The sequence below is a fragment of the Morone saxatilis genome, unplaced genomic scaffold (assembly GCF_004916995.1).
Source record: "Morone saxatilis isolate NCDOM2014 unplaced genomic scaffold, NCSU_SB_2.0 Contig9, whole genome shotgun sequence".
Taxonomy (NCBI): Eukaryota; Metazoa; Chordata; class Actinopteri; family Moronidae; genus Morone; species Morone saxatilis.
Window position 1 is genome coordinate 17,145,446 of NW_023340268.1, and position 24,790 is coordinate 17,170,235.

At 41.4% G+C, this 24,790-nt stretch overlaps 1 protein-coding gene across 1 annotated transcript; it reads right to left on the bottom strand.

Annotated features, from left to right (window-relative positions):
• Positions 1-896: 896 nt before the first annotated feature.
• On the bottom strand, positions 897-14,310 carry topaz1 (testis and ovary specific PAZ domain containing 1). The gene is made up of 20 exons (XM_035681973.1): positions 13,950-14,310; positions 8,225-11,060; positions 8,086-8,132; positions 7,629-7,729; positions 7,191-7,234; positions 7,036-7,103; positions 6,807-6,865; positions 5,369-5,455; positions 5,086-5,143; positions 4,754-4,905; positions 4,497-4,589; positions 4,290-4,405; positions 4,142-4,205; positions 3,857-4,028; positions 3,667-3,767; positions 3,073-3,238; positions 2,551-2,703; positions 1,416-1,619; positions 1,096-1,282; positions 897-1,011 (listed from the first exon to the last, which is right to left on the bottom strand). Exons 1-20 carry the CDS (start codon positions 14,188-14,190, stop codon positions 897-899), a joined length of 5,064 nt encoding a protein of 1,687 aa, XP_035537866.1. The 5' UTR covers positions 14,191-14,310.
• Between the last annotated feature and the right edge of the window lie 10,480 nt (positions 14,311-24,790).

A 24,790-nucleotide genomic window follows, 5' to 3' on the forward strand; every position in this document is an offset into this window, starting at 1 on the left:
GATGTTATAGTAGCATTACACTACACTCTCCTCACCACCACAGAGTGGCTAAACACACAACCAGGCAGCTGCTATTAAGATGGAAACTATTGGATGCTATTTGATACAAACAAAAACAATAGCAATGTGATTTTAATTACCCATTTTATTCCAGAAAACATTTGTGGATTTATTTTCCTTTTGTGAAGAACACAACTCTTCAACAACTCTTTTTTTTTATATAAAAACTTTACACAAAGAAAATGTGAATCACAGCTCTTGAACTAGCAACAATTGAGGTTTTGACAATCAGTAATATAATAGGGTAACATAATACTGTCAAAGACTAAACACCATTATAAATATGTACCTATATACACTCAGAAGTTATTTACATTTGTGTTATAAACTAAATCTAATAACCCTACAAAATTATGCTAGACTTTGTCCCCCAACAGACTTCTTTTTTTAAACAGCAAATCAGACAAACACTGAGTGACATCAAAGACAAATCAGCTAAAAGAACTCCTCAGGAATCAACAAGGAAGAACAAAAAAATCCTTTAACATATTTTAAAACAAATTTGAACAAAAATAAGTTATTAGCTTTGTAAAAAACTAACAGTGAAAAGTTTTGGCGTCAGTCTTTGGTTGTGATTGTTTTTGATTTTCTGATTCTTATTCAGAGGCTAAATTGAAACATGACCATACCATTTCAGAAAGGAAATGCACACGCGTTCGTTTTCCTGATTTCATCGGTTGTTTTCCATTTCAGAATCAAATGATGTCTCTGGAACATAAGCAGTTTCAAAGGAAAGGGAAGTTAAGTTCTTCAGGGGCTGCGGTTTGGCTCAGTGCGTCCACACCTCATTGGCCCACAAATGATTGTGCCGGAGCCAGCATCGAGCAGAGGAAACGTCAAGTGTGAACACTTGCTCCTGCGATGAGTTNGATTAGTTTGGGCTGAGGGATACACGCTGCGGAGAGGAGGCGGCTACCAGCGGAGAGGTACTCGCTCTCGCAGCTTTGAGTCCTGGGAGAGGAGGAAGCAGCACTGTCACGTACACAGATCACATAATCCAACCATGGTTCTCACATACACAAATACACACGTTACCTTTTGAGAGTGATGCTGAGGCAGCAAGTGGCCGTCTCTGAGAGATGGAGGATGGCTGTTGCGTTGACAGTGATGAACATCTCAAAGGCAAGAGCCAGCTCCACCTCCCTCAGTCGACAGGGGACGATCAGTGACATTAAACCAGGGGGAGCCGACACGCCTGGGTAATAGCCCATACTCAGAGAGTCTGATGAATATACATTACACTAAAATTAACAATTGTCAAGGTCATTTAATTGTTAAGTCTTTCTGCTTTTCCATAATTGCATGTATGATCCATATTAATGGAGCAAGCCAATAATCCAGGAAGTGATACATACGTCTGAAGACTTCCCGTGCCCGCAGCCAGAGGTTCTGTTTGCCCAGTTTGTGTAAAAGTATTTGCAGCACAGTGTGGTCAACTGCCAGGTTTTTAGAGAACATGAAGTCCACAGTGTCTGAAGCTACAGGAAGTGTCTGCCTGTCCACACACACTTGCAGGTGAGAGTTAAACAGACGATGGTACCTGGAGATACTGACCAAGTCTGAGGAAAAGAAAACATACACAATTACATGCAATCATACGGAGGGTCATCTTTTAGCTCTGTGTATGAAACTGTGCTTTTTAGTCAGGACAACACTTTTTCAGATTTGACATACATAGCACTGGGTTTTACTTTGAAATAACTAAATCTATTAACATTGATATTGGAGACAATATTGAAAACCACTGCAAAGAAAATGCAACCACTTTGTGAAAGCTAATGGATTGAATTGAAGAATAAAGAATTCTGTTTATGCTGAGAACACTGCTGAGTCATTCAAAGTCTTGTGAAATGTTTGGAAAGTGTTGTGAGCTTGTAGGTTGGACCTCTGTTCCTATTCACACCTGCATTAATATGCATCTTGGGTGTTGTGATCACAAGACTGCTTTCAGTACGTCACATGGCTTGACATTAAGTTTTTAAATTTTTTTTTGGATTAATCTATTTTATTTTAAAGAATAGACCTACACTATTTCTAGTAGGTTGTTTCTTAGTCCACCATTTGAATTCTAGTTAACTGTCCACCTTATTCAGAAACTACTCAGCTCACCTTGCATTTCTAAACTTGACGTAACCACTCACACCTCCATAATTGTGTGTGTGTGTGTGTGTGTGTGTGTGTAGTAACACTGCATGTATCTGCTTTGTTGATTTTGAGCAGTATGTTTTATTTATTCTAAGCAATCAGATCTCAATGTGTCCTCAATGCGTCTCTTTCTTTTGTTAATGTCAGGTGTAAACAGGGACTCAACTGAGTCGAACAAGCTACAGGTCTGGGCCCCGACCAAATGAAGTTGTTCTGTGTCTTGGCACTGTCTGATACACTGAGCCTTATACAGGCTAATAATACAGGTATATGATGGCATATTAAAGGGATATAAACTGGGATTCTTAATAATTCAAGGCAATGAAAATACTTTTTCCCCCTCACCGTTTGGTTCCTTGAGTCCGGGGAGATTACGGAGGACATCCAGCGTGTCTCTGTGAGAGGTTTTCTCAGCCAGACGTATCAACACACGAGCCCTACTCTCCAGATCAGCAGGCTCACACGGCCACAAGGACGAACTCAGGAACCATTTGTTTTCTGAATGAACAAACGCATAAACAAAAGGCAAATGACATTTTTTTAAAACACATTTTTAAGCATTATCTACAAGATGACTTACCCAAAAAGAAAGAAACAACAACAGTATACACAGAAGGCCTACTATATAGTATAAGGCTGTATAATCAACAATCTACAACTTCACTGTCAACAGGAGCCTTTAAAACTCTGAGGGAAAAACTAAAAATGTCTGAAAGACATTTACACTAAATAATGCATAGAATAAAATTTTACTGGTTTGCTTGACATGTAATTCTTAGTTTACATTTTTAAGTCATGGAGTTGTGAAACTGAATATAAGATCAGCTCAGCCAGTCAACCTATTTCTTCCAGGGTCAGAGCTGTTACCTCGGAGTGTGTTAAGAGCTCCTTCCACGCTGCCACTCAGGAGGAAGAGCTCAGTGGCCACAGTGACCAGGTAGCAGCGTGACGCTCCATCCTCATTGCCAAACAAACCCTTCAGTGTTGAGTAGTTGACTTTTGAAATGAACAGCACCTCCACCACCCTCCGACCCTACATGCACACACAATACAAGGCAACACCCACTTGCTAACATTAGTACATCTAAAATTATACATATTCAAGAAAGTGATACTCTGTGATAACATGTTTGTATATCTGCCGTATCCCTGTGTTACCATCATGCCAAAAAGGTTCTACATGACATAAAAAAGAACAGCATGGAGCTGTTTTTGTACAATGTGGAAATTAAGTTTTTAAACTTTTTTAAAAACTTTTTTTTCATTCAGTAACATAGATTAGATAGCTGGCTTTATAAGCTCCCTTGAGTGAAGACAGTCCAGGAAACTGCAACGTGAATGTTGTGCTACAGGCACACACATCGTTTCGAGGACTGAACTGACTCAAAATGGCTAACAGGTCACAACAGATCAAATGTAAAAAAGAAGAAAGGCGTGTGAAACACACAAGAGTTCATTTACCTTGGCCCATTGATGTGTTTTGTGGTATCTTAACATCAGAGAGACCCCAATTCTGCCTAAAAAACTCCTGATCAGGCTGTCGTCACCTTCATTCTGACACACTGGAAATCAGATCAATCAAATAATCAGAAATCATTACATACAGTTACAGAATCCTGTTTTTTTTTTTTAATATCTAACAGTTTTTCACCTGTCTCAGCAAAGGCAGCAAAGGGCAGTGACAGCTTGTCTTTACTCTCAGACAGCAGTGCAATCGCAATGCGACCGCTGATTCGCTCCACTTGGTTGGGACGTTGACTGGATTGGCAGATGGACCTGAAAACCTCCCCCATCCGCCTCCAGTCCTCTTGCTTTGTACAGAGCTGTCAGACAGAAAACATAAAGGCAGGCCTGAATACAATAACAGACTGAACAAAAACTTATTTTCATCCTTGCATAAGTTGACAAAAGTAATCTACTGAGGAGAGGAACTAACCTCTATTTCCACAACGGCATGGGCCAAATTCAGGTACTCGGGAAAGGGTGCAGTGGTGAATAACCTTTTATAATAAAGATAGAGTAATTAAGCCACTCATACAACGTGTTTGATAACTTGTTCGATATGTTGGGGCTGGAGAACTTACTTTTGGTTGCCGGACACTGAAACATGTGAGTTTGGAGAGGTTGTCTGTTGGAACTCAGGAGTGTTTTTTACACAGTCAAGGCAGTCCAAACTCAGCACCAGCCCTGCGCTGGCCATCTGTCAACATATATGCACATTCAATACTTTCACATAACACATACAAATTAAAGATCCAACTGCCTTACTTTAAGTTTGGGAATCAAGATACCTTGGATGTGAGCTGCATAAGTTCAGGTACAAAACCCATGAGACCCTTTTCTCTCACAAGGTTGAAGAGGGCCAACACAAACTCATGGCCAGGCTAGCAAGAGAGGAAGAGAGAGTTCAACATTTACTGTTATGCCTATAGCGGTTATGTTAATAATTAGAAGTTCTTTTCTTTCCATTCAAAGTACAACTTGCACTGCCCCCTGCTGGACTACAACCTGACATTACTGTTAAAATATGGCTGAAAACCACACTGACCACTATCTTGTGGGCCAAGCTGATGCCAAGGACTGAGAAGACATCAGACACCATGCCGGCTTTGAGCAGAGCCCAGAGGAGCGCTAGAAGCACCGGCATGGAAAAATACACTCCAGGTGGGTTGCTGGTGTAGTAGCTTGTAAACACAGCTCCTAGAGACAAAAGTAGATGGGCGGCAAAACCATATAGACACTCACGGGAAGTCAGAGCAGACATATGCAGCAAATGGTACAGAAAGACTTGCTTATTATTTGAGTAACATATTCACACCGTTTAATCACCCGTGAACACTGTATATAAACTGTCAATGTGGGGTTAAGTTGAGAACTAACCTGCTTTTTGAAGGCACATTGGATTTTTGGTGAACCGTGTCACGGTTTCAATGCAGAACTGAAAGAGAGGAGGTGATTCTGCAATCAAAGTGTGGAATTACAACTATGGCACAGCAGAGGGTGATGTTGCCAAAGAAAGCTTTAGCACTGATCCACTTTACTGTCAGCAGATTCACACATTCAGTAAAGATTATTGCCTACTTTACTCGATGGAGGAAAAAGAACAGTGCAGATCTGTACCGTGATCCAAGTTAATATAATATTAATTTCACTTGAAGCCAACCTTTTCATCCCCCTCCACAGGCACATGCTGGAACCGACACATCTTGAAACTGCAGGACAGCGACTCACTGAAGTACTGCCTGCAGTACTGAGGGTTTACAGGACAGGAGAGGAGGCTGCATTACTCAAGTAAAATTAAAAACATCATGTCTGCAGCAGGAGAATATACACACAAACAAATCTGAATTAAATATCATTAACAAGCTTAGGGTCTTTGTAATACGTCTCCAGGCATTTATTTTCTGCCTCAAACCAAATAAACAACAATGTTATGATGTCTGAAAAAATGGATCTTCATGCAAAATCACGAGCCTACAATTAGGTTTGTTTTTAATTTGATTAAAACTAATTTCTGTAGTGTTTCCAAAATATGAATCCAATAAATGAATTAAATGTGAACTTAATTAGTAAAATCTTCCATTATGTATTGTTCCTCTTAAGTAACTTGTCGGTAACTACTCTAAGCTTATCCATGTTATTTATACCCAGTGCTACCTAATTTATTCTTAAGCAGACCTGCATTTAATCGGGTCCTCTAGTTAGGGTGCTCTTTTACATTGGCATAATTCCCCCAAAAATTCCCCTGACAAAATCAGAAACAACTAAATTGACACCAGGCATATCAAGTATATTCACAATGGTTTTTCATGTACTTTACAGTTAGATGTGGTGCTCTAACCTTATTCACAACAATGGTTTCTGTGCTCGGGGGTCAAAATTAACTTTCTCCCTCAGTGTCCTGCAACTGTCCCAAACTCCAACAGTCATTGTCCCAAATTGAATTGTTTTTCTTTTCATTTTACAGAATACATAAGTATTTTTAATAACTTTAATTCAGTAACGCACATCACTTCATTGGCTCACGTTCTGCTGGGTGTTCCCTGCACTTATATATGAATAACAAACTGAAAGGACCTTAGACCACACATCGGATTATTGTAGCTATTGGTTGAGTTACTGTTTCCTGTTTCTGTTAGTTTGATCAATAAATGCAAAGCAAATGCAAGCATGTTTCTTATATACAGCAACTGTCTGAATAAGTCACTAAATTTGTAGCTTTTGATGCTTTTTAGGAATAAAATCGCTAAGAGGGTGTCAAAAAGCTGAAAGCACTGGCTGTCTATGATTGACTGTGATGTAGCACTTGTGCCGGTGCCACCTCATATTTTTCAAATTTGAACAACTAACTATTAAAATGATATATATTCCATGACACATAACTGCAATAATTTAATTTGTCATGATACATTTCTCTTCCCAGAATTGTTCTAGACACTGTATCTTTGTATCCTGTGAGCACAACACAGTAAGATTGATTGATTATGGTCAGATCCTTTGGAATAACAAGAAAATACAATTTATTCTAAAGCCAATAAACATATTTCTAAACGAGGCCTTTTTTTTGTGGGAAGACCGTGACCATTTAATGGAATACTTACAGCACTAAATTTCTGGCGCCTAAACTCTGCCACGTTTGCTGGGTTTATGATCCTCGGCCCTTGTGTAGTGAGCAGAGGAGCAAAAAAACAGTCATACACAGGTGAAGTTTACTCCACGTAAGGAACACTGGTCTAAAAACAACATTAGGAGTAAACATGCAAACAAGATACAAGGGACACCAGTTTAAAACATTGGTCTCTGTCTATGTTGTTTTCATTTTGCCCTCACCATTTTTTATGGTCATAAGTGGAGGGATGTAATTATGGAGGGAGTTGACTGTCTGAATGGGCTGGCTCCTATTACAGGACATAAACATGGTGATTACAAAAACAATGCAATATTAACTGGGCTGAAGAAATGTTTCAAATGTGAAAAACTGCTACCTTTCCAGTCCATTTATATGGTTGTTGTTGGCGTCAGGCTGACCCTGTTCAAAAACACAAAACAGATTTAACATTATAAAGTTCACTTGTTATTGCAGCAACTAAACCGGTCAGGTCAAGAACAGTCCTAGCGTAAATTAGTTGGATTGTTATAATTCTGAATGGTACCAAACATTTTTTGTTATTTATTTTGTAAGAATTTTATTTATCTTTTTTTTTAACATCAGTGTGCATTATGCTCTCTTTCTCTCTCCTTCTGGACTGGGGGGGAATGCACAGAGCATTTGTGCAAGAGACTGGTAATGTTTTGTTTCTTCATAACGGCAAGGAAGCTATGCTGTTGCAATGGCTGGTGCCTTGCAGCAAAGTGCTGAAAGATGGTCCCAGAAGTGTGGTCCTTGTTCCCTCTATGACACAATTTTAGACCCACTACATTACCATGCTTTTGGTTTGCTTTTCTGTGGCAGTCCACGTGTTTCTTTGCATTTTGGAAGGGGTTCTGCTACATTGAGGTCTCCATGGTCTGTCGTTTCTCTCCTCTGTAAAATATTCCCCCCAAAAATATATCACAAAATCACAGGAGGATCACATTATAATAATGTGTATATAACTGATGCATAGACATTTGCTCAGACTGCAAACTAAATTTTGCAGAAATGTACACAAAATGTGTGTTTTTCCATTGTAACGGTTTCCAAGTTATGAGTTGACCAGTTGTGGCTTAAAATGATTCTCACCATGGCTGCCCTTCATTTGTGTCTAGCAAACCACTGGATGGATAGAAAATCCCCAGTCTGAGCATTTATAGCATCAGTTACTATAACCAGTTAGCAACTAGCATGTCACAAAATCAGAAATGTATATGATCTAATAGATTCTGTTGCAGTGGCCATACCTGTGAGATCAGGATTGTTCCAGTGAAAATCAATAACTGGGCTCGATCTGAAACACAAATAACATCGGAATTTAATTTGTAAAGGACAGCACAATTCATCTGTGACCGTAAGGAGACGCTATCAAATATGAGACCATACCTTTGTGCAGACTCCTGTGAGGTTCCATCTATCTTTAGCGACAGTGTTTTCCCCACTCCAAAAGGTATGGTTTTTGGGGCCTCGGTAACCCTGGTAGGACCCAATTTCAGTAAACTCTGTTGGGGCAGGTTTTCAAACAGCTCTGGGTCATCATGGACCACGTCGACCAGCAGGATATCATGTTCATAGGCTGTGTACTCGTCCAAAATGCCCTGCTGAGCGTCATCGGCTGCCTCTGCTTTAGTCTCATCCTCGTCACTGCTCACTAATTCACATGGACTTGACCCCTCTTCTCTAGTAGAACGTGGCGGTCCCTCGTCACTGAAGTCTCCGCCGTCACTTTCATTACTGCTGGGAGAAGAGCAGGGTTTTGTCAGAGCACCTGAGGTAAGGGTTGCCTTTATTTTAGGGTCTGTTTGGCTACCCTGCTCCACGTCATCTTCGTCATCATCCTGGCTTTCCTCTTCATTACTGACAACATCTTCATCATTGCTGACAACATCTTCATCACTGCTGACAACATCTTCATCACTGCTGGGAGAAGACTGAGGTACCCTTAAAGTACTTAGCGTTTCGACGTTTGTTGAGACTTCGAATTCTTTGTTACCATGTTCAAGATAATCTTTGGAGTTTTCATTATTTCCATTAACAATGTGTGGGATGTGACATCCAGGTATCATTTTGTGTTTGCTGGTGTTCATCTCGTCCTCCTCTTCATCGACGCAGCCAGGACTTTCGGGCAGGAAGCTTGTCCATGAGCGCCTTTGTGGTGTAGTGACAGGAGAGAGAATTGGTGGAAGCATAAACTCACTTGAGTCCGTTTCCACACACTCATCTGTGAGGACGTTGTGCAGTGATCTCTCTTTTATAAGATCATGGTTAATGGGGCTTGTATTATAATATGGCTCCAGTTTTGGTGGGCACCTGCCTGCGAGAGGTTCTTCATCACTCACTTGCTCGTCCTGAGGGAGGAGGAGGGAGGATTCGTACGACTGAAAGGAGTCCGAGCTGTGTGGGGGAGCAGAGGATGAGGGACTGCATGAAGCCATTCTGGTTTCCTCACAGTGGAACAATGCTTTTTCTACAGCTCCGACCATACACGCCGGTGGAGAGCCACCAGCCAGCTCAACACTTGTGACTTTCCTCAGTAGGAACGATGAAGGCGGGAGAGAGGATGGTGTGGCTGAGAGGCTGCTCAACCCCGGCGTGAATGGAGATGACATGGAAGACAAAGTGGTGGTGGCTTCCCAGTCACTCAGGCCCAGAGCCGATGGGGAAGGGGTGGACCTGGAGCTGCCGGCTGCATCAGTCACGGTCTCTCTTCCACGCTGGCTTGGGTTGGAAAGGGCGGCCGTATCTGAGGTTGGCGCAGCTAGTGGTTCTTCAGCCTCCATTAAGTGGCAGGAAAACCCCATGTGTTTGCTGTCTGAAGAGTATGAGGATATATTACCATGTCTTCTCCCATTTCTCTCTGCTAAAATGCTTTCTCCATCCTCTTCTCGCTTCTCTTCATTTTGATGAGAAACCTGGTGGGTTGTGTCTGAAGGGGAGACTGTAGGTGCATTTGGGAGCATGTCGTTGGTTCGGTTGCTTGATGAACCTGGCCGATTTTGATTTATTGAGTCGCCGCTGTTATCTGTAGTTGGTGGATCAATGGCCTCCGCTGGAGAGGCTGTGGTACCAGAACGTGCTGTAAGGGGCCAGCCATTGGTAGAGAAGGGCCAGGACATGTATGTGCGTGCACAAGAAAAAGCATTTTTCCTGAAATAGGTCCTCACTCTCTGGCAGGTGAATGAGTCTGGTTCGTCCGTGTCCACCTCCACCTCGTTCCTCTCACAGAACAGTTCTGATGACATGTGTGCTGCATCAGTTTCTGTGAGACTGTCTAGCTCTCCCCAAGATTTCTTATAGACACCATCTTTTTTCACAGCCGAGCTGCTGCCCCCAGCTGCATCCTTTGAACAGGGCTGACTGTCATCAGACATCCAAAAGCCTGTTTTCTCTTTGTCTCTAGAGTCAGTTTCTGTTGAGTTTTTGCAGCTAATGCTTTTTAAAGAATCTGGAGTGGATGGCAAAAACCCATCTTTAACACTATCCCCAAGCTTTATTATTTTGTCTGTGGGAATCCCCTCTCCTATAAGGTGAGATCCTGGTCCAGGATCCTCCTCAACATCTCTGTCCAACATGCCAGTTCTGCACTTCCCCTTTTTTGTACTTTTACCTAGTAAGAATGAAGCAGAACAGGTTGCAGAGCCTTCACTTGTCCAACTCTTGAGGAAATGACACGTGGTACGACTGGATACCGTCTGTGCATCTGTGCTTTCTTTCAGATGTCTCTGGTGTTCAGTCGGACTTTGAGACTGAAGCCTGGGACAACACTCTCCGTTTTTAGCCAGAGCACCTTGCTCGCTTTCGTGTTTGTTCTGCCCTAAACAACCGGGCCTGAACTGAAATCCAGCTCTCATGTCCTGTTTGAAGCAATGCACAACCTTGGTCTTGAGGACATCCGGTAACACGTAGCCACAATTGTGACTGAAAGCATCACATTGTTGGGCTATGTCGCACAGCGTCACCTTCGGGTACCGGTCTATCCATACAATAATCTTCTTAGAGTTCTCTGTGACTGTGTTTTCTTCCTTGAGCTTAACCTCAACCGTAGGCTGCTCTGGCCCTGGGCTACTGTTTTTTTGCCCTTGCTTACCCGATGTCTTCCACTGAGGGGAGACGTATTTGCAGTCACCACAGAGACCACAGCCGGAGGCTCTGACAGCTCTTCTCAAAGACCCTTCTGAACCAGCAAGTGAAGTGGGGCTTCGGTGAATATTTCTATCAATGTCTGAAAGTGGAAACAAAAACTTGTCAAATAGTGCAAGAGTAAACGTAACAGTCGCCATCTTGAATGATTAAGTATTAAGTAAACGCACACTATCACCATGGTACGGTGTTTATTTGGGGCTTAACAGTATTGATTCACACCAAAGTCATTTGGGACTGTCTCAGTATCTGTTATCAGAGTTAGTGATGTTACTAAGACGTGCATTTGCAAAATCAACCACACACTCCTCATCCCCGATGTCTTTTCCCTTGTAAAACTGAAAAAATACTGTTTGAAAACTCTTCCAATTAAACATTAATTTAATCTTTGTGTGGCTTGTCCAAGCAGGTATTCATGTGCAGCATCATGTTGGATTCATTATTATTTTATGGTGGAAAACATCCACCGCAACTAGTGGTTAGTAAAACCCACAGTTGCAGTGGTTGTTTCGCCCCAAACCCATCAATCACAAGGAGCAGCAATTAGCCCATTGAACAGTCAAAAACAAATGGACAGGTCACACAAAGGTACGATTTATGCTTTATTGGAAGTGTTGCCAAGCACAGGGTGGCCTCTTTTCTGTAATGATACATTTCAAGGACTTTTCAAGCACAAGTTATTTCAAAATCAAGGGCCAATATTTCATGTAGACGTTCACACATACCAGTCTAACCGAGCACAGCACTATACAAAAACCTGAATTAGATAGCCGTAGGAATTTAGGCTCAAGCACTATTCGGGAATAGGCGGAAAAAAACTTTTATGAAACTTTGCGAGATTAATATACAGATCCAAACACATGACCTTTTTGTATTATGACTTGTTTTCATTAATTCAATCATTAAATTATGCAAATTAGCAGATGTCTCATTAAATGTTTGCACAACAGCCAGTAAGGGTCAGAGGATGTTGTCATAATATTGCTTTTTGTGCTGAAATCATTTCATTGACCATTTTGGTCTGTCTTACTGTACTGTCAAATTTCTATATTTTACAGATGTGTACTTAATTTATTTATTCTATAATTTAACTGTCACCTTATCAGTCTATTTAATTGTTCACATAAAATGCCTAATACAATGAAAAGACATTTTTAAAAAGCCTCCATTTTCTCAAAGTTACCTGCTATTTCTTCAAGGAATCAAGTTATTGAGGGAAACTGAAAACTGAAAATTCAAGGTCTGTATAATTTGGTAGCTATTACAAATCTGGAGATTCGTATGGTTCTGGCCTTAGCGCACAACTCTTTTTTTTTTGTCATCAATAGTTACTATGACGAAACAAATCGACATATATTTGCGTATGAAGAAAATTGGCTTTCCAACCACGCTTATTGCTTCATGGTTATGCCAAATGTTGTGGATCGCACATATCACTCAAAGAAATCTCAAAGAACCTACACAGAGCGTGATGGGAAGATAAACACGACAAAGGGCTCAGATGTATAAAAATGGTATGTTGGTTGAATTTAGATTTGACGGGTCGCACAAGGCTCAAACTCAGAGACCCCAGTAGGCTAAATCCAAGCCCTTTTAAAGGTACTCTTTATTGAAGATTTAATGTTTTGATTTCTTCAAAAGGGATGTTTTGGTTTCTACAAGAGGGCGTCTTCAGTGATGAGGACGAATGGTTGGTGTAGCAAATGTATGTGTGGTTAACTTCTCCACCTCCAATAAAGAGTAGTGCAGAGCAGCATCTAGGACTGTCTTCCAGGTTGTGGATGAGACGGTCCCACATGGGGCAACACCAAACACCATTACCATGTGTTCTGATTGACTGTCACAATGTGAGAACTAGAAAGCAATTCATGGAAACTTACACTCTTCTGGCAGAAATTCACAGCCTTATTACCAAGCAACCAAACGATAAATGCAGCTGTGTCTTGCACAGAGGTAACACCAGTAAAGTAAAGACATCGGGTCCTAGCTCGTACTGCAGGGGACGGAACATGAAGTTCATGACCGGAAGGGCTTCACTCACTGCAAGTTAGCGTCTTAATTAATTCACTATGGGGGAAAGGTGTGTGCTGGTCGGTAGCTTGCACGTTAAGTGGTAACTTACAAACATTAAATTAAAAAAAATAAAAATAAAAAAAAGGATCCCATATATAGTTCAGCACCGACAGAAAACATTTAATGTAACGTTAGTCATGTCAGAGAAGATTTAGCCGCGTCGTTAGCTTAGCATCTGACACGTTACAGCACACTTTAACAAAAACCAAAAACACGAAGTTACCCAAAAGTTTAGCCAAAAGCTTTCACCTACTGACAAATCCTCTTTTAACCAGAGTCCAGTAGCAGTAACTTAACCGAGCTTACAGCTAAACAACAGCTAAAGTGCACCTTACTTGACAGTCCGGTGGGTATCGACCGTGCTCCAGTTCTCACTTGTCCAGTGTTTGCAGCAGCAGGATCCCACCCAGCGGACCCGGACTCCCCTCTGACCTCTCCACCCCTGTCCCTGTCCCTGTCTCTGTCCCTGCTCTACCAATGTCCCTGTCTCTGTCTCTAGCAGCGTGGCTCACACGGCTCTTAGGATTAATATCCCCTTGTCTGGATTTACTTGTACCCACAGCAGTCTTCAGATGCGCTGGTGTCTGGCTCTTCGGAGCCTTACTTGTGGCCATGGGCTCTTTACTCAACTTATTCTGAGAAGACATTTTGGAGACTTTGCCCCTCGGTTTTACCCGGCGGCGGACCCCTGTCTGTTTAATCAATGCACCGTCTGAAGCGGTGCAAAAGCACCAAGTAAACCTCAGTCTGAGGTTGCACAGCCTCCGGAGGCAATCCAACCTGCTGCTCCCGGTGTTAGCTTTGCTCGGTTGATACTTGCCTCTAGTGTCCGGACCCTCCTGTTTAACCCCCTCACTATTACCCTCTTTGTATGGTGCAACATTTGCCTCCTGCGTACCTTCGGGGGTGTTAGCGGTCGTATCGGTCACATTTTCAGGGCCCATTTGCTGTGTTAAAGGAGTTAGTACGGGTTCATGGCTGCTAGGGACGGAGGCGGACACTGGTTCACAAACAGGGTGGTGTTCCTCTTGGTTTTGGGACTCAGCTGTAACCTTTCTCCGCCGCCGCGAAACTTTCACCCCATTCACGTCTTTTAACGCGACTCGGTTAAGTTTGACCCTGCTAGAAGACGGGAGCATGCTGGCAATTAAAACACTGACTATGGAAGGTTGTTAAACATTACTTTCTTAACCTGCTTACTATAAAGTGTAAACTCTCTATAACTAAACCTGCGTAACGTCGTCAACCCCAGCGCCCACCTCTCCCTGCGGCTCACATTTATTCTCTACAAGTTCACATGTCAACTTGGGTGTGTCGACTGACTGCGCATGCGCAATGTGTTTTACCTGACAATGAAGCCTCCTGTTTTGTGCTCCTATGAATATTTCTTCCTTAGCCAACCAGCACACATGTAAACCAATGACTCAATGTTACGTTCCTGTTTGTTAAAGGTGTTTGTGGTATTTATGTTTATATGATTTACAGAATGCTAAAATACTGTAGGCTACGTATTCCCATTACTCAATCTCTAGTTTAATCTGTTATTAGGGTGTTTACCACTAATCTCTCAAAAACAGTAAATGCAATGCAGAAAACATGAACAAAAATCACTCAATAAATAAATGGATAAAAATAAAAATGTATTTACAGGTGCGGAATATTTAACTATATTACTGTACTGAAAAACTATATATCATTACTATATATTGGTTTATTTTACATCAGGTTGATCCAACTTTGTGTGTGATTACTTTAATTCCTAGCATTTATGTTTATCACAGGTCTTCAAAGCTACAACTGAAGCTGTTATGAGATGTACAATTGATAATAACTCTTTCAAGATCTGAAACTGAGTATTACACAAACTGGGAATGTACTATTAGTATTTTGCGTAGAAACACAGATGAACAGAAAGTGTTGTTGGCACAAGAGTGGTGCTGGGATTCACAGTTCTGCTGGAAAAGGAATAATTCTCTTTCCTGAAATAATTGGGAGTGATCAGTCATGGCTCTAGCAGCACTCAGAGTATAGTTTTGGTTTAAACATTAGAATATAGAAATATGGTATATATATTGTGTATTCAAGTAATTTTCTGGTGAAGCATTGTCTTTACATATTTAATTCAAAACTGTGCCTAAAATGAGACACTACAGTATTTGCGTTCAGGGGCAAAACCTTTTCTTCTTTTCTTGTTCTTGATGCAGGGATGGGCTTTTCCTCCTTAAAATATAATCAAGTACATGCACAGCTGTAGCCTATAGGTCCAGGGGCTTGTACAATATACTGTATGCAAAGGCAATTCCACATGAAGTTAAATTTTTGCAGAGAGAGACAGCATCACCTTTAACCTTAGTGTGCTCTCTTGCCTGTCCTATAATGAGCTTCACAGCAGACTCGTCTCACTTTTAGACATTAAAGTCAGTAACATGGGGGTAGGCTAAGCGTTAATAAGGAGGATAAGTATTTACATAGGGGAAATACAATTTCGGATTTTTAACAACTTGTTCCTCACACTTCTTATAAAATGTGTGCTTCCTGTAAACCTGCGTGATTGGGTGTGTGTTTTAGCCAACCTCACTGCATAGGATTATGCAATCACATTTTGTCTCTCATATTGGAAAATACATCAGTTTGCACTGAAATTCGAGAGTGCTGAAATTTGAGATTTGTGCTGATAGAGCACATCATAGGGCAGGTGGATATATCACCTGCACAGTCTCCCCCTAAATCCAGTAGCTGTAAATCAAGCCATAAATGCCCAGTAATTTTTGTTTTACATCCAAGTAAATATTGGAAATAAACATATATAATGTATTTTGGGGATAATGTGAATATAAAAGACCCACAAAATCAAATAAATAAAGGCCCAACAATGGAGCCCTGTGGGATCCCATTGTCCATTGATTACAACACATTTTTGTCAAATCTGTCAAGAACGAGTATTTGGTACTTTTTCATAATGAATTATTGGGAACCAATCATTCGAACACAATCTGTGATGGATAAATAAACACAGGGATTTTGAACATAATACAAAAAATGCAAAATGACAATATTTTCAAACAAATTACATCTTGAGAACTTTTTTAATATTTTCTGATTCAAAAAGAATAGCAGACATATTTTTAAAACGTGAATTTCATTTATTTGGGAAAGTGTCATTATCCTTGTTGAATGCATTATATGGGTTGTGATATAGTTCCTAAAATGTATTTAGGATAGCTTATGTCAGTTATACTTACAGTTTAAAATATATGCTGGCTGAATCCTTCAGGTTCGAGGTCAAAGCCTGACAAGACGTGAGGGGTGAGGGTGAGACCCTGGTGTTGGGAAGTAGCCGGTCCCTGGATTGCGGCGGCCTGATTCACAACACCAGCTGTCCCGCCCCACCGAGCCAGCAGATGGCGCTCTGATGGTGGAAGCGGTTTTCCATTGAAAAAGCAGAGAAGTGGTTCCATCTCATTGCGTCCTCCCTGGGGGGTGCAGAGTCAGCTCTCCCTCTTTCCTAATCTTCGCTACATCTGTGACAGCTGTGAAAAGAGAACATGCAAATTAGAAACCAGTTGAGGTGAGGAGAGTGGTGCAGAGACATGAGGGAACTTTCTCTGGGTTCCTCTTGTTGAGTTCTCATCATAAATCCAGACATGAGGGATTCTGGGAGTCTCTGCTCCACCTCTCTACACCTGACAGGCATTAGACCACCCACAACCCCCTGCTTCAGCTCTGGTGCTTCAACACTCCACAGCTCCAACAACATCCTCTATGCAAATTTTATAATCACACCACAGGAATGAGGGCTGTGTGTGTACGTACAGTGAAGAGGGATATAAGCTTTTACTTACCATATGAAATGAGTTGGGATTAAAATGAGATAAAGAGCAGAGTGAAGAGCAGAGGGAGTATTACGAGAGAGGTCACTCATAATTTTGCTTCTATGAAGCACTTTAAATCTTCCTGACTGCTCTCACAGGCATTGCAACAGCACGCTGGGCTCAACTGAGTGATAAAAGAACACCAGCAGTTTCACCAATAATTGTGCACTTCAAATTAAAATGTTGTAGAATATCAGCATTGTAAACGGACAGAGAGATCAGGAGTGTTTATTCACCGGAGAGGGAGAATCACCTATCAACCTTGTGAGCTTGGACCAGTGAAGTTCCAACAACCTACAGATTCCTATAAATCATTAAATGTTCTCATTTAATTTAGCAGATGCTCAATTCTGGAGCATGCAAGGGTTCAATATCTTGTTCTGGGACAGACCAATTGGTAGAAGTCTGTTAATGGCTGCAGCTAATTATTATTCTAATTAGGTTTTTTTCCCGGATTATTTTCTTAATTAATCAATGAAATGTTTAGTCTATAAAGTGTCAGAAAATTGAGAAAATATCACAAAAAGAACAATAAATCCTCAAATATGAGGAGCTAGAACTAAATAATGTTTGGCATTTCTGCTTGAAAAATTACTTTACAGATGAATCGATTATCAAAATGGCTGCCGATAAATTTTCTGTCGATCGACTTAGCAATTTCTGGACTAATTGATACAGCTCTACATTAAAGTGTGTTGTTTTTGTTATGTGATGATCTCTCTATACTATACTATACCATCCTGACTGCTATGCTTTGTGTCCAAAAGACAGTCAGACTAGCAGTAGAAACTAAATGTCTTCTTCTAAAAACTAGCAACAGTATTAAAGTAAAGTAAATGTTTGATCTGTGCCTTCATCTGTTGAATGTGGAAAGCTAACTTCTATAACCTGAACACTATGTTCAAAACAGCGTTCTTTTGGTGGTTGTTTGGTGAAAAGCTCAGACGGAGAAGTAAAAGATGTCAGATATCTGCTAAAAACTGCAAAATAGAAAGGAAGCACAGCCTATCATTACAGAGTTAAATGTTGACAGAGACACATGGGAGGTTAAGATAAAATGTAGCAATTCTCTCGGTAGGTGATGGGAAATGAATGTCATTTTCCTTCAGGTGTACTTCTTACTACCAACTATAATGACAGAGAAATATGTGTTTAAGACATTGTGCTTTCCTTTGTTTGCTCCCCCTCTTTCTGTTTGGCATGCAAGGCACTGTAGGTGCACAGCAGTTGTTCTTCCTCTCACACTTGCCTCCTCATGTGTTGCTGTCCACTGAGAAATACCTCTCTAGAGAAAAAGTATGCTGTTTTTTTTATTATGAATAATTTGAGACATTACAGTGGCCCCTTCTGCAGATAATTCAAGCATATGCACATCACCGTAAAACAAAAATAAAAAAAATCCACCATTGTGCAAGCAAGCTTTGGCTACATTATACAATTCATATTTGCACATCTTTTAACAGGAACATATTTTACCAGTGTGCGTCCATTTTGGCAGGAAATGTGTGGGCATGCATGTCCATTCTATGTAAAAGGTTCTCAAATGTGTGCAGCGCGCTCTCACTGATATGCCAAGATGCATTCACATGTTTATGTGTGTTGTTAGGTGCAATTAAATCAGATTTATTTAATTGGCACTAGAGGAGAAAGAGGTGCTAAATAAATACCGAGGAGTGTCGGATAAAAAAACCTAGATTAAATTAGGAGTTAAAGCAAATCAAACAATTGTTAAATGTATAGTTTGTTTGTGTAACCCAAATAACCCTTCATTTAGATTGTTACTGTTAGGGATTTGTTACCTTTTTGTAATCTCAGCCTTAGTACCAGACATTAGATTGTTGGGGTGGAACTATAAGGATCTATATTTTCTTGCACTCACATCTTTTTCTTTGTCTTTCACTGGGCCGGTGTGAAGCTGACGGGAATGTGAGCAGCAGCTGAATTCCTTTAAATAGCCCTGCCTGCCTCATCATATGGTTGCTATGGCAGCCAGCCCCTCGTTTCAAGATATCGTCCACATGCTTCAAGAGACCTCCTCCACCTGAAAGCTATAGATCCGCGCCGCTGCTCGGCGGAAAAGAGATTTGCCGAAACAATGCAGCCACTTAACGACACGTATGAATAATGTTCAGTGTGAGGAATAATCAATATTTGAGCTATGCATTTGTGTTTGAGATCAATCCGCTGTCGTCGTAGCTTCTCTTAGTGGGCGATTTAAAAAAAAGCATTTATTGGAACAAAAGTGTTTGAAGGATATGAGGGAAGGAAGAAGAAAAAAAAATGTTAAGCAGGGAGAGAAGAAATATGATGGGTAATCTGATGTTGGAGAAGAACGAGATCAAAAGTGAAACAGATGATTGAACAGCTGGTACAAGAAATGAGGTGATACAGAGACAAATGAAGGGTGAAAGAGAGGATGACTGCTCTGTGACATTCTGGAGAAAAAGAAAGGAATTGAAAGATATAGATAGAGTATAATAGTAGATGCCATCTCTTTCTTTTCTCAATAACTCCTTCTTCTCCCCGTCTTTTTTTTTTTTTTAAACCACCTCCTCTTCTCATGTCTGCCATTCCCAGCCCCCATCCTTTGTCTTGCATCCTGCTTCTCTCTTTAGTTTTTTACCCAGGCTCTCAATTAGTCTTGTGTTTAGTTGAGGGTCAAACAGGACATTAACAGTGCGGGATTGTGGGCAGCCGGTGTGCGCAAGGAGATCTACATGGATGCACCTCTCAAGCTGACTTTGTCCTGAATCTCTCCCCTAAGTGCACTCAGAAAACTATTGTGAGACTCAAAGGTGTGAAATCAATTACAGGGAGAGAGAGGCAGACTTTCAGGGCGTCAGCAGGTTTTACAAAGCCAAATTTAAAGATCTTTTTAACGCTACTTGGAAGTGAATTGAAGATCAATTTAACAGCTGAAATACAGAACAAAAACCTGTCAAAACTGGGTTATTTCTGACTGAAAACGAAAGATCAAATGCAAGTTATTACGTGTAAAAAGGAAGAACAGTATCAATCTAGTTGACGCGTGTGAAGATTAAACTCATCATTTGAAAACCTATTTAACTTTACATGAATTAAATTCTGAAAAAATGAATTATTTCTGTCAAATTATTCCATTCGTTAGTTTCTATTACGCCATCAGAAAATATTGTAAAACATAAAGAATCTGTAAATGTAAGAGCTTTAAAATAAAATGTAATTTAAAAACTGTAGGAATTCTTATTTATGAGCTATGAAGCCCTGATTAAAATTTTCAAGAAATCGCACACAGACTTGGAGACAGTGGCCACATTTCATATCAGTGTGCAGATTTTTCGTGTATTTTCCAGCCAAAATGGCAAAAAAAACAAAACATGGACATGGATGATTTAACATCTGAAAGAAGTCGATAAAGATGGCATCCTCAATTTCCTCTTAAAACACACAGGCAGGCTGATTGCATTTGAGAGAGTTGGGCGCGCCTCAGCATCTCCTAATGCGTCTGTAAATTGAGTTGGAAAATGACGACGTCTGTTGTCTGCACTTGGGATGGAAGCCAGGGAGACAGAAAGCTTTGCTGTGGAGAACATCCTCCCCACCTCTGCGTTTTAGGCCCACACTATTAACCAGCAGACCTCCACTTGTGTCAAACACTATTCTCTTTATTCACCTCATGCTGAGAAAGACACAACCTCACAACACTCATTTCTTTATTCGCCTCCTTCTTGTGTGTGCTGCATTGCTTTCCCCACTCTCTCTTTTTATTTCAGACGATTAATGACGGCCCTAATAGAAAAGAACAGTCTACTGGATTATGATACATTATTTTGTGCATTAATGTTATCTGTAGCAACGCACTGGAAGGCTGAGAGGTGTTAGTGAGTGCATAAATAGAAATGACTCTGTGTTTTGTGTCCATTATGAAGGAGCTGTGGTGGTCAGCTCTGAGAGCAGCAGCGATAAGGATGCTGGCTGAGCATTTGCCAAGCATCCATTTCCTCTTTACTCGGGTCTAAAAGGCCTTTCACCAAACACAGGTACAGACACACACACACACAGATTGCTGTCCTCATGTTCCCTTTACTCTAAGGTGAACATCAATATCTTTCCAATTAAACAGGTTAACAAAACAAGATGTCTTTACCTTGGCCTTAGCATAGCATAGCAGTGAATTCCATACACTCTTTTAAATGGGATGTAATAATCCTAAATGGGCCTGTGGTCGCTCTGTTCACTGTGGCTTATATGATAATTATCCGATAGTTTTAAATGTGCATATTTCTCTCGTTTAGAAAACAATGTTCTTTAAGACGATTACCCAGAATAATTTTCAGTATATAAAATAACATTCTATATAATATAAATAATAATAACAATAACAACATTACATTCTGTCCTTTCTTAAATTCTTACATTTTGGGAGCTAGTTAGTTTGTTTTTTTTTTTTACGGGAAAATGGTCTGCCTTTAGTTGTGCTTGTAATCCTATTACACTGTCTTTATAGACACTAAACAAATGGCTCCATTATAACCATATAGAAATTGTTGATGGAAGCATTATTCACTCCATCAGTAGCCAATATCAGAGGTATCTCACATACTCTCACACACACACCTATATGCACACGTCTACGGAGACTCTGGTCACGGTGTGTTGCATGTGAACATACAGCAGGTCATTTCTTCGCCGTCTCTCTGCTGTATCTCCACCATTCGACTGAACGGTGTGACCACACTACTGCTTGACAAATGCATTAGAAACAGCGGCTGCGATTTTAATGCGTAAGCCCGACCCTCGGCTATCACATTCAAGACTCAGCGCACACGCATTGACACGCACACATACACTCTTTCTCTCTCTCACATGAGCACACAAGCCGCACACCCACACAGTTGCGATAAGGCCTGAGCACTGGTACTCATTTAGTTCAGCTTTGTCTTTTTACAGCGTCTCCCTGATGAACTGCAGAAAATGCTAACACTTGCAGTATTTGAATTATTAGCAAAACGGCACAGCTTTAACTTAATCCAGCGATTCTTATAATCTGTGCTCTGTGTGCGTGTGTAGCCAAATATGAATGGAAGAAAAAGTGGGTATGTAAATGAGAGAATGCTTCTTATCTCGGTACAAAAGTGTGTGTGTGTGTGTGTGTGTGTGTGTGTGTGTGTGTCTCTCTCTTTAAAAAGGCACCTTTTTCTGAAAGCGGCTCTTTCTTACAGATATCATATTAAACTAGTGTCATAAGACAACTGATGTAGGGAAAAATGAACTTAGAGTCATTGCTCTGTTTGTGTCAAAGTATAAAGAAACAAAATTGCCATCACTCGATATCTCCTCTAAGATTACAATGAAACATTGGTTTTTGTGCTACAATAAAACCACTGCATGTCTCTTGACTTGTCCTATTGACTATTATAAATCAGGACCAGCAGCAGTGTTTTATGGATGGCCTGGGATCGCCCCCCCCTTCTCTCTCTTTCTCTTATGTAAGTATATTATTTGATTGTCTGGCCTTTGGTTTAAGTGCAGATCTATAAATTTACAAGTTCCTGCCTGATGCTTACAGATGACTTTGGCACAGAGGCGTGCCAAAGGCGCACTAACCCTGATGACTCCTGCAGGTTGCCAGTTCTGGGCAGGGCAGGGCTGGCTGGGCTGGCTGGGCGGATGGATGGGTAGATAGCTGGAGAGCTGGCTGGGCGGGTGGCTGGGTGCTGGGCTGGCGAGGCAGAGAGCTGTAAAGAAACAACAAGGTCAGCTCTTTGGCAGAACACATTCAGCACCTTGTGAAAATGCCAACGTTCTGAAGATGGTGGACGTGACGCGAAAGGGACTCCAGCGACTCCCGAGCGCCATCGGCATCTAAAGCGGAGAGTCGAGTTTTATTTTCAAAGCTGAATGTAAGATCTTTTTATGGGTGCCAGGAAACACAATCATCAACTGTTACAGTAAGGCGGTTTGACATAATGGCTGCTACAGTCTAGGTATATTGAGCTTGGTAATTATGGATTAGCAGAGATCTCCGGTGAGAAGAGACTTCCCCTGACACAAAGCAGTCAGTAAAAAGCAAAAGCAGGATTACTCTCACATAGAGTTAGCACCAACACACAAAACATACACACGTATACAAACAGGCGTACACACAGACACGCTCATAGACATGCGCAGCTATACACGCACACACCTTAGACCTACACACTCTTGTCGGCCATCACAGACAGCGTGCCGGCTCGGCAGCCATTTTGCAGGGCTGCTCTGGAATGTTCAATTAGGGTAATTGTTGCTTACGCCATCATTTCTCAGCATTACAGACATATACGAAACAAAGTACCTTTTCAGTCATCGTGCGGCTACACTCACCTCAAAGTATCCAAATTATAGAAAAAAAGAAATTCTGGTTCTGTGTCTCCGATGCCTTTTCTCAGCGCACAGGCCCAATAGTGTAAACCAGGACATATATGACGGCCAGCCTGTCAGTTACTGTGCAGCCATGTGTGAACTCCACATGGCGTGAATGTATGTACGCTGCATGGCTCGGGTTGGGAAGGGGAGGGGTGGCACGCCCTACAGATTGTCAGTGCTCACATATGGAGGAGGGGATGAGTGTGTGCATGTGAGCTCAGAGAAAAGAGAGAGGAAATGGGAAGGGTGAGAAATGGAATAAAATGGAAGAGGAGAGAGAGGGAGAGGGAGAGAAGGGCGCTGAAAGAGAAATGTACAGCCTGTTCTCGTCGCCACCATTTTTACACAGACTGTGCAGTTTGGTCAGTGTTAATTCGGTTTTGGGAGAAACTGTGGTCTAAAGATGTAGATTACTCCGCTCTCGTGGTGTATACTCAGCAAATAGAGGATAATGACAGCACACACCTGTCATGCACCATACTCTTTTATGATATAAAACATTTCTGTTATAGAACAAGGGATAATGTCTTCATCAAATATTGATTTCTGCTTCTCCAGGTTATTGTACGCTGCATGGCCCAGTGTCACTATTGGTGAATGCACGACTTGTACACTTGTGTCCAGAGATCGAGCCCAGCTCTCCACCCATGTAGACCTTCTCTAACCTAACTTTCCTGTCTCGCCCACACGGTACTAACCAATAAATGGCACAAAAAAGATTTGAAAAGACGGAATCGTCACTTCTTACATAAGAGGTATTTTAATCCAAAGAAAATGGGTCTTTCTTTCTGCAGAATATTGGCTTGTAATAGGAATAATGCTTACCTATCTAATACAGTATTTGTTAAACCAAAAAAGCTTGACTAGTCCTGAAACGCCAATCTACATTACTACAAACTACACCGGACTGCACCCCCCCCCCTCCCAAAAGATCTGCAATCACACGGGCAGGATTTAACAAAGGCCACATAAGGATAAGAGCTATTACAGTAGTTGACACAAAGAGGTGATTGATAATCTAGTGTCGTATAGACAGGGTTGAACCAGTCTACAGCCTTGTGAGATGGAGGCTTCCGCTGGTGCTGCATGGTGGTGGAGAGTCGGGGTGGAATGACGAACAGCTGTCAAACAGGACAGGTTGAATAAGGGCGTCAGGCACTGAGAGAGAAGACCGAGAACACAGCAGCGCAATGCGCACATGTGATCTTCCGGAGACGAAGGCCACCTAACAGGACGAGCTCAGACATGATGATCAGACATACTGTATTCTCACGGAGGTGCCCTGCGTATACATGACCATTCAACATACGAACCCTCCCCCTACTCCCCCACCCACCCACATACACGCTCAGAGCATGACACGAGACTGCACATATGATCCGCCACCCTTTGTCTGGGTTTATCGGTCAGTAATGGCCGGCAGTTCGGCACATTACACTTCTGCTCCCATTCTTTTCCTCTCACACGGGCACACACACACACA